At 41.3% G+C, this 16347-nt stretch overlaps 1 protein-coding gene across 1 annotated transcript in view; it reads right to left on the minus strand.

Annotated features, from left to right (window-relative positions):
• Positions 1-7124: 7124 nt before the first annotated feature.
• Positions 7125-16347, minus strand: part of PAFAH2 (platelet activating factor acetylhydrolase 2) — a 36568-nt gene continuing 27345 nt past the window's right edge. The window contains exons 7-10 of the mRNA XM_070764836.1: positions 15876-15967; positions 12019-12189; positions 9351-9499; positions 7125-7585 (exon numbers count right to left, since the gene is read on the minus strand). Coding sequence (XP_070620937.1) covers positions 7491-7585; positions 9351-9499; positions 12019-12189; positions 15876-15967 — 507 coding nt within the window. The 3' untranslated portion in view covers positions 7125-7490. The remainder of the gene's footprint in view (positions 7586-9350; positions 9500-12018; positions 12190-15875; positions 15968-16347) is intronic.

A 16347-nucleotide genomic window follows, 5' to 3' on the forward strand; every position in this document is an offset into this window, starting at 1 on the left:
TGGAATTTCTTATTGTGCTTTACAAACACACTATTACTGAGCTAAATTACTGAGCTCAACCAAAAAAATGCTCTGTCCTACACATTGGCAAAAAGTATCAGAACACCAAATACAAGCTGAATAAACAAGACCTTGCAGACAACTGTCACTCCATTAAAGACCTTGGAATACTCATATCAAATGACCTAAGTGCCAAAGCCCACTGCGACAACATTGCCAAAAAGGCTTCAAGAGTTGTTAACCTAATCCTCTGATAATCTCACACTCCAAGGTCCCTTCCAACTCTGTTGTTGTTGTTGTTGTTATTGCTATTACTATAACTATTATTATTATTGTCGCCTATTGAGGAAGGCCAAAAACAGAAGATGGCAACCACAATCCTTCGCAGCTTCTTCTCTGGTAATTTTGAACTGCTAACAAGAGCTTCCAAAACATTTGCCAGACCAATCCTAGAATACAGCTCGCCTGTAGGGAACCCACATTGCATATCTGACATCAACACAATTGAGAGAGTCCAGAAATATTTCACAAGAAGAGCCCTTCACTCCTCTTCTCACAACAAAATACCTTACTCCACCAGACTTGAAATTCTTGGTTTAGACAACTTACAACTCCGTCGTCTCCATTCCGACTTAATTATAGTTCATAAAATCATATACCAAAATGTCCTACCTGTTAACGACTACTTCACCTTCAACCGCAACAACACACGCGCACGAAATCGATTTTAAACTAAATGTCAACCACTCCAAACTTGACTGCAAAAAATACGACTTCAGCAACAGAGTAATCAACGCCTGGAATGCACTACCTGATTCTGTGGTTTCTACTCCTAACCCCAAAACCTTTAACCTTAGACTACCTACAATTGATCTCTCCTCCTTTCTAAGCGGTCTGTAAGGGGCGTGCGTAAGCGCACCATTGTGCCTATCGTACCTGTCCTGGTGTGTACTTTTTGTCATTATTTATCAAATGTATAATATGTACAAATTATCACCCTATAAAGAGTTTTACATCGCCGACGATGTAAAACCCTTCAACACCACCGATAACACAACTACTCTCCAAAAAGACCTTGACACTGTTTCTAAGTGGTCTAACACATGGCAACTCCAAATCTCAACTAGCAAATGCTCTGTCCTACACATTGGGAAGAAGAATGTGAACTCCAAATACGAACTGAATAATCAAATTATCACAGATCATCCCCACTCGGTTAAAGACCTTGGTATACTAATAACAAAAGATTTAAAGTGCCAAAGCCCACTGCAACAACATAGCCAAGAAGGCTTCAAGAGTTGTAAACCTAATCCTATGTAGCTTCTGCTCTGGCAATCTCACACTACTTACCAGAGCTTACAAAACTTTCGCCAGACCCATCCTCGAATACAGCTCGTCTGTTTGGAACCCATATCGCATCTCAGACATTAACACCCTGGAAAATGTCCAAAGATACTTCACCAGAAGATCCCTTCACTCCTCCACTCGAAACAGAAGACCCTATGAGACTAGACTTTCAATCCTGGGCCTAGAAAGCCTAGAACTAAGACGCCTTAAACATGAACTACGTATTGCCCACAAGATCATATACTGCAACGTCCTGCCTGTCGGTGACTACTTCAGCTTCAACCACAACAACACAAGAGCACACAACAGATTTAAACTTAATATTAACCGCTCCAAACCTGACTGTAAAAAATATGACTTCAGAAACCGAGTTGTCGAAGCATGGAACTCGTTACCAGACTCCATAGTGTCATCCCCAAACCCCCAACACTTTATCCTTAGATTATCCACGGTTGACCTATTCAGATTCCTAAGAGGTCAGAAAGGGGCGAGTACAAGTGCACTAGAGTGCCTTCCGTCCCCTGTCCTATTGCTCTCCTATATCTCCTATACCTTTCTTCTATTCCTATATCTCTTCTTCTGTTCTTTCGTTGATATGTTCTATTACTATATCTTCTTTTCTATTCTTTCTTAGATATATTTTACTATGAGTATCTCCTCTATAACCTTCATCATGTATTTTACTATGTGTATATGTGTGTGTGTGTGTGTGTATATATATATATATTTGTTTTCGTAGATTTTCATGGGTATATGTATGTAGATTGTTCTGAGTTCGGGTTTTGCCCCGTGTAATATTTTGAGTGTCTATGCGACGTTTCGGTGAAATCACATTCACCATCATCAGGCTGAAGTTTCAAGCTTCGTGCTGTTGTAAATATTTACATATTTACATATTTACAACAGCACGAAGCTTGAAACTTCAGCCTGATGATGGTGAATGTGATTTCACCGAAACGTCGCATAGACACTCAAAATATTACTCGGGGCAAAACCCGAACTCAGAACAATCTACATATATACAGTATATATATATATATATACCCACTAAATCCCTCATTGTGCATTGGACAAAATAAATAAATAAATAAATGAATAATTGTTTGACAAATAAATAAAATAAAATAAACAATGAAGCCCTGCTCCTTCTTAACCTCTGCTGCTTGCATAAATTCTATGCCCCCAGCCATATGCATACTTTTCCTTTCTTTTGGGCTTGAGGCTACAGAACGAAAAGGCCGTCTACTAAATGTTCATGAGTTTTAGTAGGTCATCTTTGTGTGAGTAATCTGACACTCTCACCAGGGCCGTTTTGTCATTCGAGAGGGCAAAGAAATTGCAGAGGCAAAGAATAAAGCAGCTGGAGACGGATAGATGGAGGAGTGAATGGATAGATGATAGACAGACAGATGAGAGCAACAAATAAAATTGGGGAGCAGAAGCAGAAGGGTGGAAGACACTGGCGTCTCTGTTTATCGGATGACAGATGGTGCCATTAATGGAACATAAAGGTTATATGCGTAGCCACAAAATATACCCTGAGCATTCCTAATCCATCATCCATTTTTGAAACAGGACTAGGATTCCATGGTTCTATAATTCTTCACCATTTAGAAATTTTCCGCCGTCTGAATGATTTCTTATAAGCCAATGCAATAGTACTCCTGCTATTTAAATCAAACCACTGCCATACTGTGCAGAGATGGGCTCTTCCCAGTTCAGTCCAGTTTGCCTGAACTGGTAGCTAGCAACCCACTGCTGATGTCACAATGATGTCATGGAGCTGGTTCAGTCACTGCTGGCCCATGGGCACCACCATTTTTTTAAAAATGGAATTTTTTTGGGGGGGGGGGTTTCCTGATTTTTTTCCAGTTTTTGAAATTTATTTATTATTTATTTATTCGACTTTGAGAAACAATTACACAGAACAGCTAGAGATAAGAGGCACTAAAGGGGAGTGCATAAGCGCACTAGTGTGCCTCCCGTCCCCTGTCCTATTGTCTCTCCTGTATCTCATCTCTCTTCTATCCCTATATCTTTTCTTCTATGCTCTCATTGATATACAGTGATACCTTGTCTTACAAATTTAATTGGTTCCAGGCTAGGTTCTTAAGGTGAAAGGTTTGTAAGATGAAACAATGTTTCCCATAGGAATCAATGGAAAAGCGATTAATGCGTGCAAGTCCAAAATTCACCCCTTTTGCCAGCTGAAGCGCCCGTTTTTGCGCTGCTGGGATTTCCCCGAGGTTCCCCTGCATGGGAAACCCCACCTCCGGACTTCTGTGTTTTTGCGATGCTGCAATTTCACTGAGGCTCCCCTCGCTGGGAAACCCCACCTCCGGACTTCCGTTGCCAGCGAAGTGGCCGTTTTTGCGATGCTGGGATTCCTCTGCTGGGATTCCCCTGCAGCACTGCAAAAAGACGGAAGTCCCGAGGTTGGGTTTCCCATGGAGGGGAGCCTCAGGGGAATCGCAGCAGCGCAAAAACGGGCGCTTCGCTGGCAACGGAAGCGGCGGCGGTGGGTTTGTAAGGTGAAAATAGTTTGGAAGAAGAGGCAAAAAAATCTTAAACCCTGGGTTTGTATCTCGAAAAGTTTGTATGACGAGGGGTTTGTAAGATGAGGTATCACTGTATTTTATTCCTATATTTTCTCCTCTATTCTCTCCTTGATATATTACACTTCGAGTATATCCACTATAACCTTCATTGTGTATTATTATGGATTGGGCTAAATAAATAAATAGATAGATAGATAGATAGATAGATAGATAGATAGATAGATAGATAGATAGATAGATAGATAGATAGATAGATAAATAGATAAATAGATAAATAGATAAATAGATAAATAAAAAATAAATAAATAAATAAAATAAAATAAGACCCCTCCGGGGGGTAACCATGTCATCTGCTTTGGATGCCCTGATGCACCTTCCTTCCATCTTCTCGTTATGTAACCACATTTGAATTGGCTTCCTTTGAAGCAGCGTGCCTTCCTCGAGCACGTCACGGCCGCCCTGAGGATAGACGGGACAAGACACAACAGATTCCCTGAACAATTGTGCGGCTGTCAGAACAAATCCCCAGCAACGCGAAGGCAGATTGGAAACGGGACTTAGCGTCCTCTGGTGCAGCTAAAAAGGGAAACGGCTGAACCGCCTTTTGTTGAGAAGCTCAATTTGTCAGGCTTGGTTTATTTTATTTTATTTTATTATTTTATTATTTTATTTTATTATTTTAGTTTATTTTAGTTTATTATTTATTTGTTTGTTTGTTTGTTTGATTGATTTTTATGCTGCCCTTCTCCTTAGACGGGCACAATCTGAGGTTAGTTGGGGGAAAGATCAGCAGCAAGGTGAGAAAGTATTACTTTACTGAAAGAGTAGTAGATGCATGGAGCAAACTTCCAGCAGATGTTTTAGGTAAATCCACAGTAACTGAATTTAAACATGCCTAGGATAAAGATATATCCATCCTAAGATAAAATACAGAAAATAGTATAAGGGCAGACTAGATGGACTGTGTGTTTGTTTGTTTGTTTATTTATTTAGTTAGTTAGTCAGTCAATATATAATGTAGGTTTCAGAGCATATAAACATAAAATACATCGATAAAAAAAAATAGCAGATGAAGCATTAGGAATAATATGGAAGAAATAATGATTGGGAATAATAGAGTTCATATACATGGAGCTAGTAGAAACATAAGAGAGACATTAGGACAGGGGACGGAAGGCATGCTGCTGCACTTATGCACGCCCCTTACTGACCTCTTAGGAATCAGGAGAGGTCAACCGTGGATAGTCTAAGGGTAAAATTTTGGGGGTTAGGGGATGACACCACAGTTTGGTAAAGAGTTCCATGCATCGACAACTCGATTACTAAAGTCATATTTTTTGCAGTCAAGTTTGGAGCGGTAAACATTAAGCTTGAATCTGTTGTGTGCTCTTGTGTTGTTGTGGTTGAAGCTGAAGTAGTCGTTGACAGGGAGGATATCCGAGTCTACGGAAAGGGGCGGCATAAAAATCTAATAAATTAAATGTGATATTGTGGGCTATGCTTAGATCATGTTTGAGGCGTCGTAGTTCTAAGCTTTCTAGGTCTAGTTTCTGTTGTGGTTAGCTCTGTCCCAGCTTCTGCCCCAAGGAATGTGCAGGTGGATGTGGGGGAAACATCCACATGCTGCAGGCCTGTTTTGCTCCCGATGGAATCTGCCGACGAAGCCTCCTCTGACCAAGGAAGCGTGAGTGACAGGGAAGAGGGGAGTTTGGCAGACAGCCCAGCAGGAGATCAATCATCTGTATCATCCTTGGATTCTGAACAAGAATTAATGACACACCCACGCATGCGTAGAGTGATGCATAGGAGACAACAACTGAAGGATTATTACAAGAGAAAATGAGGCCACCTGTGGTTGGGTGGGGCTGCTGTAATTAGTGCTACAGATAAAAGTGCAACCTGGTGTTTTAGCCTCATGGCAGTTTATCTGATTCATTGTTTCGTCAAGATCGTGGTTTTGGGGCTGTTCAAGATTGTGTGTGGACTCTCTGGACGTTAGAATTGGACTCAATTTTCCAGTTATTGGGTGAGCAATTGGACTGCATTTAACCTGTGCCTTGTGTGTACCAGAAAATCCCTTTGACATTTAAAAAGGGAGCTGTTTCTGTTTTTCGGTTGATAAAAACTTTTGGGTTTTCCTTTTATCGTGTGGTGTGTGTCTTCCTGGACTAATTACCCTGTAATTACGGGCGGTTGAAACACGCCGGCAGAACAGTTTCTAAGGGGTGAGTCTTATACTTTGAATGTAGCTTTTTTGAAGCTTTTTTTTTTGCAGCTCTAATGAGGTCTTTATGATCTTCCTGGCTTCCTACTCCCTCCGAAGCGGTTTTTCCAGCCCTAAGAGCACATAAGTCTTTGCAGGCTTGTTTTCACTCCTACTCCCTCTGAAAAAGGTTTTTTCCAGCCCTAACCAGGGGGTAAAATAATGTGCTGAAGCTAAACAGGCTAAGGACGCTAGCCAGATGAATACCTGGTAGTTAGCTCCCCCCTCCACCTTTTTTCCTTCTGTTGTGGTTCAGTCTGGGACCCCTCCGGGAATGGCTGACCTTCTGTCGGTTTCCAGCTCAGAGGGAGAGGCTGAGGAACAGGAGGTGCAGACTGACGAGGAAGAGGAATCCCAGGCTGAAGAAGAAGGACAGCCAGAGTCCCACCAGGGGGAGCTCTCCCCAGCAAGCAGCCTGGATTCCTTAGGGGAAAATGCTCAAGACATCATAGATATGCGACAAAGGAGAGCTAATCAGAGACGGACTCAATTGGCTAAGTATTTCCAGCATTAGAGGTCACAGCTGGGTTTGGGTGTGGTGCTCTTGGGAAAGGATAAAAGGCGGACCCACCCTTCCTGGCTTGTGGAGTTTTATCTTGGAGATTCGTGAGACCTGTCTGTGAACTTTGGTGGCTTACAATCCTGGTTTGTACCTTGGACTATTGAAACCTTGGGGGGGGGGTGCCAGCAAGAAGCTTGTGGTATTGACTGGACATCAGGACCCTGCTGTAACGTATTATAGCCTGTCTGTTGTGAAGACAGGTTTTCCTTTGTGCTTATTTTTTCCAGCTATAAAATACTTTTGGCTTTTACCAGAGTGTCTGGCTGTTTTTTCAGTTGGTGTTGAGGTCTGGGAAAACCCAGACAGAACACCTTCCCCCAAACTAAGGCGCATCTTATTCTCTGGTGCATCTTATACTCCGAAAATACGGTAATCAGGATAGCAAGGCAGCAAATTCTGTAGTTTTTCCTGCTATATTTTATTTTAAAGTGCAAGCAGATTCCCCTGAGGATTAGACCTCCACCCACCCCGAATTATTTCAATTTCTTGACTCCCAATTAGAGCCGTCTTTTTCTCAAGCTCTTGCTGTAGTCCTGGTAGAAGGAGAGGCACATTTAAGGCAATAACTAAAGAAGTGAAGCCTTCATATCAGGAGGTCCCAGCAACATGTCCATCATCACGAAGAGCAATTCTGCAGAATGTCCAACATCTGGAGAGCAATTTCATATCAAGGATGCTTCCCATCCCCTTAAAAGGAAGGGGGGGGGAAATCAAATCCAGAAGATGCCCCCAAAAGACTTTGGGGTGAGATATTTCTTGCCTAGAGGCTAGACTTTGCCAAGGGGCTATCCGGGACCACCGAGTCGCCTATGCCTTCCAGAAGATTATCCCACTGGTCAAAATCTTCTTTGAGCTCTAGATGGAGAAATCAAAAGTGTTAGGGCGTCAAGAGGCTACGGTGGGGCCAAGTTCTAAAGATTAACTGTCACCACCCAGATCATTTTTGAGTCCTCAAGTACGTTGCGCAGTAAAATTCAATAGGAGGTAGAACACCTTTCCCATCATTTGGACCTATTTGGAATTTTAAAGGGATCTTGGGACACTTTCTAGAAATAGAATATCATAAAAGAGTTACTATACTACACAGGGTAAGCGCACAGGAGAAGGCAAACTGGTGAAACGGTGGTACTTTGTGTCACGCTGAGTATTGACAGCCCCAGAGACATTCTGAGTCATTCAGTGTTGTTTAGTAATTAAATAGTTAACAGTGTGTGTTTGTATTAGCTCCACCAATTATGATGTAAAATCCAGCCACATCATTCATGTATCATTTCCATCTTGTTGAGATTCTCCATATTGTCTGATATATTCTCTGTTAGCTGCCGTGATGTAGCACGCATCTCATATGCCTCCCAAGGCATTCCTTATATTTTATTGTTTTTGTAATAAAAGAAATTTCATTTGAAAGCAGATTTTCTTTCTTTTAATCCATCGACTCTCAGAAATTATTATGGTCCACTCGGGCTGTAATTTATCTCTATTTCTGTCACTTTGCTCCATACTAGTAACTGTGAGAAGGATCTTGGAGTCCTAGTGCACAGTCTCTTAAATATGAGCCACCAGTGTGCAGCTGCAAAAAAAAGTCAACACAGTTCTAGGCTGCATTAACAGAGGGATAGAATCAAGTTCACGTTTAGTACTACAATATACTGCTCAAAAAAAAATAAAGGGGACACTCAGAGAACACATCCTAAATCTGAATGAATGAAATATTCTCATTGAATACTTTGTTCTGTACAAAGTTGAATGTGCACAACAGCATGTGAAGTTGATTGCCAATCAGTGTTGCTTCCTAAGTGGACAGTTTGATTTCACAGAAGTTTGATTTACTTAGAGTTATATTGTGTTGTTTAAGTGTCCTCCCCCCCCTTTTTTTTTTTTGGAGCATTCTACAATGCCTTAGCAAGATTGTGCTTGAAATACTACATCCAGTTCTGGTCATCACAATATAAAAAGAAGTTGAGGCGCTAGAAAGAGTGCAGGAAAAAGCAATGAAGATGATTAGGAGATGTCTGGAGACTAAATCATACGAAGAATGGTTGCAGGAATTGGGTAGGTCTAGTTTAATGAAAAGAAGGATGAGAAGGGACATGATAGCAGTGCTCCAATGCCTAAGGAGCTGCTACAAAGAAGAGGGGTCAACCTATTTTTCCAAAGCACCTGGAGGCAGGGCAAGAAACAATGGATAGGAATCAGCGATTAAATCCAACTTTTATTACTAATGGTTCTGTGGGCGTGGCTTGGTTGGCGTGGCAAGGGAAGGATAACGCAAAATCTCCATCCCCGCCCCACTCTGGGGCCAGCCAGAGGTGGTATTTGCCGGTTCTCCAAACTAGTGGTGGGTTCCTACCAGTGCGCTAGGGTGCGCTGTTCCGGTAGGTCCCCGTGAAATGTGCAATTTGCGCAGGACGGCTCCGGTGGTGTCTTTGCCAGTCCGTCACATGGCAACATCTCTCTTTTGGGGAATTTTTGACCTATTTTTAGCGGGAAGCGCCGGACTGGTGATGAAATACGAAATCCAGCTTAGTGATCTCGTTTGCTGTGTTGTATTGACATAATAATAATAATAATAATAATAATAATAATAATAATGATAATAATGATAATGATTTTGACTTACGGAGATGCTTTTGTAAGAAAGCGAGAGCAGCCTGGTTGGTGATATCCAGGCCTTTGTGGGGATCTGTGGTGCCCCTTGTCTTGTAGACCTTATTGACAAGGTTTCCGGCAAGGAAGGTAAAATCCGTCTGACTCTGGTGGACGGTACCCCTAGAAGGAAAAATATATCAACGTTACAAGTGAATCACTGAGAAAAACAGGATTTAAAATAGATCCCCAGGTCCAAAGATAGGACATCTCTCAAATTTATTAATTTATATGTTCTTTCTGCGCCAGCTCAGGAAGCTCAAACTGCCCAAGGAGCTGCTGATACAGTTCTACAGAGGAATCACTGAGTCTGTCATCTGCACCTCTATCACTGTCTGGTTTGGTGCTGCAACCCAACAAGACCGACACAGACTTCAGAGGAGAATCAGAACTGCAGAAAAAACAATGGCTGCCAACCTGCCTTCCATTGAGGACCTGTAGACTGCACGAGTCAAAAAGAGGGTGGGGAAAATATTTACTGACCCCTCACATCCTGGACACAAACTGTTTCAACTCCTACCCTCAAAACGTCGCTACAGAGCAGTGCACAGCAAGACAACTAGACACAAGAACAGTTTTTTCCCAAACGCCATCACTCTGCTAAACAAATAATTCCCTCAACACTGTCAGACTTTCTACTAAATCTGCACTTCTATTCTACTAGTTTTTCTCATCATTCCTATCACCCATTTCCTCCCATGTTGACTGTATGACTGTAACTTGTTGCTTATATCCTAAGATTTTTATTAATATTGCTTCTTCATTGCTTATTTGACCCCTATGACAATCATTAAGTGTCATACCACATGATTCTTGACAAATGTATATTTTATTTTATGTATGATGAGAGCATATGCACCAAGACAAATTCCTTGTGTGTCCAATCACACTTGGCCAATAAAAATTCTATTCTATTCTATTCTATTATTAATTGGATTTGTATGCCGCCCCTCTCCATCGACTCAAAACAACGCTACAGAGCGCTTCACTCAGAGGTGGGTTCCTCTCAGTTTGAACTGGTTCGCCCGAACTGGTAGCAACCCGCTGGTGATGTCATGATGACATCACAGAACTGGCTCAGTCAGTGCCAGTCTGTGGGCACTGCCATCTTTAAAAAATATATATATTCTGAGCATGTGCAGAAGCCGAGTTTCCGGGACTGTGCATGGGGTTGCCATCTTGTTTTTGGCTTTATTTTTTCTGGATTTTTTTGGCGTTGTGTCTGTGTGTGTATGCGCAAAGGCTTAGGGGAAGGAAACCAGCAGTGAGGTAAATTAGAACCCCATCCGTGACTTCACAACAGAACAACTAGACACAAGAACAGTTTTTTCCCGAACGCCATCACTCTGCTAAACAAATAAAAAGAAAAGAAAGGAAGGGACAGGAGAGAAAAGAAGGAAGGAAAGGAGGAAGGAAAGAAAGAAAGAAAGAAAAAAAGAAAGAAAACAATGTGTTTTTCTCATCTTCACACAGCCATCCATTGTCTGCAGATAAAGCAACTCTATAGGAAATTTTTGGACAAGGGATTCTGTCTGTTTAGCGAGACTTCCTCCTCCTCCTCCTCCTCCAAAAATCAGCCCAAACAGCTTTGCCAGTGCTATTTTAAGCAGCAGACTTGATGCTGTCTTTGCCTTCCTGCTTGAAATGAGCGTCAAAACCATTCCGCAAGAGTGTCATCCTTCAGCCCCAGTATGGGGAGGTGGTGGTGGTGGTAAACCAGACACATACAGACACACACACTCACACACACAAACACACACCATCTGGTAACATCTCCCTTCCAAAGGCTCTCCGTTTTAAGGGGCCAGTTTGCATTCGTTTCACCTCCCGAGTCAAAAATATTCCCTGGTTTTTAGGCGACGTCAAATCCCAAATTAATTTTATACGATTTTTCAAATTAAAAAGGGGGCTATTTTCCAAGGATGCCACCCTGCCAGCTTTGCTAATCCACGCTGTTCTTGGTTGCCTTCCGTCCCCTCTCCTAATACTTCTCTTATATTTCTACTAACTACAGGCATATGTTTATGAACTCTAGTATTTCTTCCGTATTCTTCCTATATCTTTTCTTCTAATCTTTCCACTGATATATTTCACTCTGATTATATCCTCTGAAACCTACATTATGTATTGGACAAAATAAATAAAATAAGGGGCGTACATAAGTGCACTGGTGTGCCTTTCGTCCCCTGTCCAATTGTCTTTCCTTTCTCTCGCTTATCATATATATTCTCTTCCTTTCATATATCCTCTCCTCTAAGTTCACTTTTACCCTTATATATATTACTACATGTCTATTATTCTTCCTATGTATTTGTGTATTGGACAAATGAATAAATAAATAAATAAAAATAAAATATATACATGAATCTTTTCCTTACCAAATCCCCCCCTTTCATTCCCCTAAATGGTCTCTTCCTCTTTCTCATTTCATATACCACCTTATTTTTAACCCCCCCCTCCCTTCCTTCCCCCTCCCTCTTATTCCTGGCGTCACATCTTCTTAGGCTGTGAGCCTGCAGGGAGAGGCGGTGGGTTTGTGTGTCTATAATCTGTGAACCGACACTTCCTCTGATCGTGCACCCTCTACTACCTCTACGGCAAAGGCGTCGTCGATCATAGTTGGAGAAACCAGGCAGACTCACAGGATTGTGATGATCTTGCTTTCGCTGCTGGTGGCACAGATTTTTTTCATCTTGGCCACGCTATCCGCGGTCTGGAACGACTCCGTGTTGATAAAGAGCACCGGCTTGGTGACTTTTGGGTAAACAGAATGCTCCAAAGGAAGCATCCATGCATCAAGGGCAACAGCGCATCTATAGGAGGAAAATAATAATAATAATAATAATAATAATAATAATAATAATAATAATACCCATAATAATAGTCATACTACTATTACTAAGAACTATTTAGAACTAAGACGCCTTAAACAAGATCTAAGTATTGCCCACAAGATCATATGCTGCAACGTCCTGCCTGTCGGCGACTACTTCAGCTTCAACCACAACAACACAAGAGCACACAACAGATTTAAACTTAATATTAACCACACCAAACGTGACTGTAAAAAAAATGTGACTTCAGTAACCGAGTTGTTGAAGCGTGGAACTCATTACCGGACTCCATAGTGTCATCCCCAAACCCCCAACACTTTACCCTTAGATTATCTATGGTTGACCTATCCAGATTCCTACGAGGTCAGTAAGGGGCAAGTACAAGTGTACTAGAGTGCCTTCCGCCCCCTGTCCTATTGCTCTCCTATATCACCTATACCTTTCTTCTATTCCTCTATCTCTTCTTCTATTCTTTCATTGATATGTTCTATTGCTGTATCTTCTTTTCTATTATTTCTTAGATATATTTTACTATGAGTATCTCCTCTATAACCTTCATCATGTACTGTATTTTATTATGTGTATATAGATATATACCCACTAAAACCCTCATTGTGTATTGGACAAAACAAACAAACAAACAAACACTACTACAGTGGTACCTCTAAAGCAGTGTTTCCCAACCTTGGCAACTTGAAGATATTTGGACTTCAACTCCCAGAATTCGCCAGCCAGCATTCGCTGGCTGGGGAATTCTTGAAGTTGAAGTCCAAATATCTTCAAGTTGCCAAGGTTGGGAAACACTGCTCTAAAGAACTTAATTCATTCGGTGACCAGGTTCTTAAGTAGAAAAGTTTGTAAGTAGAAGCAATTTTTCCCATAGGAATCAATGTAAAAGCAAATAATGCGTGCAAACCCATTAGGAAAGAAATAAAAGCTTGGAATTTGGGTGGGGGGAGGAGGAGGAGGAAGAAGAGGAGGAGAGTCGCTGCCGAAGGAAGAAGGAGAAGGGAGGGGAGTCCAAAAAATCCAAAACTTTAAGGCTGGGAAAAAAAAAAAGAGGCGTCAAGGAGGAGCACACGCCCCCCCATATACTGCGCCAGAGAGAAACCCAGGGGGAAGGGCAGGAAACTGGCCGGGCTTTCGTGCCGCTCTCAAATTTCCTGGGAAATTTTTCCGGGTTCGTGTTCTTAAGTATAAAATGGTTCTTAAGAAGAGGCAAAAAAATCTTGAACACCCGGTTCTTATCTAGAAAAGTTCTTAAGTAGAGGCGTTCTTAGGTAGAGATACCACTGTACTACTACTACTACTACTACTACTACTACTACTAATAATAATAATAATAATAGAAACATAGAAGATTGACGGCAGAAAAATACCTCATGGTCCATCTAGTCTGCCCTTATATTATTTCATATATATTTTATCTTATGATGGATATATGTTTATCCCAGGCATGTTTACATTCAGTGATTGTGGATTTACCAACCATGTCAGCTGGAAGTTTGTTCCAAGCATCTACTACTCTTTAAGTAAAATAATATTTTCTCACGTTGCTTTTGATCTTTCCCCCAACTAACTTCAGATTGTGTCCCCTTGTTCTTGTGTTCACTTTCCCATTAAAAACACTTCCCTCCTGGACCTTATTTAACCCTTTAACCTATTTAAATGTTTCGATCATGTCCCCCCTTTTCCTTCTGTCCTCCAGACTATACAGATGGAGTTCATGAAGTCTTTCATGATACGTTTTATACTTAAGACCTTCCACCATTCTTGTAGCCCGTCTTTGGACCCGTTCAATTTTGTTAATATCTTTTTGTAGGTGAGGTCTCCATAATAATAATTTAATGTGCCTTGGCATGCTGGGTACAGTGCCAAAGGATTGACAAAATCTCCATCTGTCAACTGCAAAAGGCCACTTTACTGGGGTCGGTACACATAATTCGCCACTACATCACGCAGTCCTAGGTGCTTGGGAAGCGCCCGACTGGTGATGAAATATACACGGTAAAATCCAGCAGGGTGATATTGTTTGCTGTGTTGTATTATTATTATTATTATTATTATTATTATTATTATTATTATTATTATTGTTGTTGTTGCTTTGTTATTGTTATTATTGTTATTGTTATTATTGTTGTTGTTGTTGTTGTTTTGGTGTTATTGTTGTTATTGTTATTGTTGTTATTATTATTATTATTATTATTAATAATAATAATCTATAGTTATAAAAATATTATGATTTGGAAATAGAAAATTAAACATAAATTATATTAAAGTATGATATGTTACCAGGCTTATACAAGTAGGCTATAAGGGCAATGGGATGGTTGACGTTTGTGTAAATCATTGAGTGTTTAAGATCTGATATATATTTGTAAATATAAAAGTTTATATATGCTTATGTTTTTATATGTTTTGTAAGTTGCGTCACATTATTGTTTTTATGGTTTTTATGGTTCTTTTTAATGTAAATATTTAATAAAGATTATTTTAAAAAAAGAAAAAAAAAGAAAATAAGCACAGGGCACTTAGTTTAGCAGGAAACCAAAACCTCGGCTTCCCACACATAGCAACATTTAGATGGTTGGTTTACATGCCTAATCTAAGTAGTTTACAAAGTCAGTATATTGCCCCCCATAAATCGGAGTCCTCGTTTTATCGATCTTGGAAGGATGGAAGGATGAGTCAACCTTGAGCCTAGTGAGATTCAAACTGCTCGTAGCTAGCAGAGGGCTAACCTGCAATACTGCATTCTAACCACTGTGCCATCATGGCTCCTATGTCATTGTCTCTTTGAGCTTATTAATAACAAATGACAAAGGAGCCATGATGAGGTTGCAATTTCATTGGTTCACCTTGTGCACCAGTTGCGACCCTACTTGGACTGGGACTCACTGCTCACAGTCACTCATGCCCTCATCACCTCGAGGCTCGACTACTGTAATGCTCTCTACATGGGGCTACCTTTGAAGAGTGTTCGGAAACTTCAGATGGTGCAGAATGCAGTTGCGAGAGCAATCATGGGCTTTCCCAAATATGCCCATGTCACACCAACACTCCGCAGTCTGCATTGGTTGCCGATCAGTTTCCGATCACAATTCAAAGTGTTGGTTATGACCTATAAAGCCCTTCATGGCACCGGACCAGATTATCTCAGGGACCGCCTTCTGCTGCACGAATCCCAGCGACCAGTTAGGTCCCACAGAGTGGGTCTTCTCCGGGTCCCGTCAACTAAACAATGTCGTTTGGCGGGACCCAGGGGAAGAGCCTTCTCTGTGGCAGCCCCGGCCCTCTGGAACCAGCTCCCCCCAGAGATTAGAATTGCCCCCACCCTCCTTGCCTTTCGTAAGCTTCTTAAAACCCACCTCTGCCATCAGGCATGGGGGAACTGAGATATTCTTTCCCCCTAGGCCTCTACAATTCTATGCATGGTATGTCTGTATGTATGTTTGGTTTTTATATTAATGGGTTTTTAATCGTTTTTAGTATTAGGTTACTATTGTACACTGTTTTATTGTTGCTGTTAGCCGCTCCGAGTCTCCGGAGAGGGGCGGCATACAAATCCAATAAATAAATAAATAAATAAATAAATAAATAAATAAATAAATAAATAAATAAATTTTCTTTATTTTTTTTAAAAAGACGTTTTGGAAGATACTCACTTAAACTGGGCTTCTTTGACCAGAGCTAGCATAGCTGTCGCGCCTCCGAAAGAATGGCCCATGACAACGGCTTTGGTCAGATCCACATTGTCCTGCAAGAGATGGGTTGAGACAATCAAGGAAGCCCGCTCATTAATGTCACAGCTCAAGAATCAGCAAAGTGGGCAATGCTGGAATTATTGCAGGGGTTCGCTGCTGGGGGTTCGCAGGGGTTCGGGAGAACTTCTAGCTAAGATTCTGTGCAGTTGGAAAACCCCCACTCCCAAATCCCACTCCTGACTAGTGGGAGTTGAAGTCCAGATATCTTCAAGTTGCCAAGGTTGGGAAACACTGGTTTACCCAATGTCTTTATGCACATTTAGACACACACACAAATACAAATATATACGTTCCAAGTCACAATTCAAAACGCTGCCTCATGGGACCGCCTCCCCCTTCGTACCTCATTGCGGCAAGTAAGGGCCTGCAGAGC

This window comes from Erythrolamprus reginae, chromosome 11 (assembly GCF_031021105.1).
Source record: "Erythrolamprus reginae isolate rEryReg1 chromosome 11, rEryReg1.hap1, whole genome shotgun sequence".
Classification (NCBI taxonomy): domain Eukaryota; kingdom Metazoa; phylum Chordata; class Lepidosauria; order Squamata; family Dipsadidae; genus Erythrolamprus; species Erythrolamprus reginae.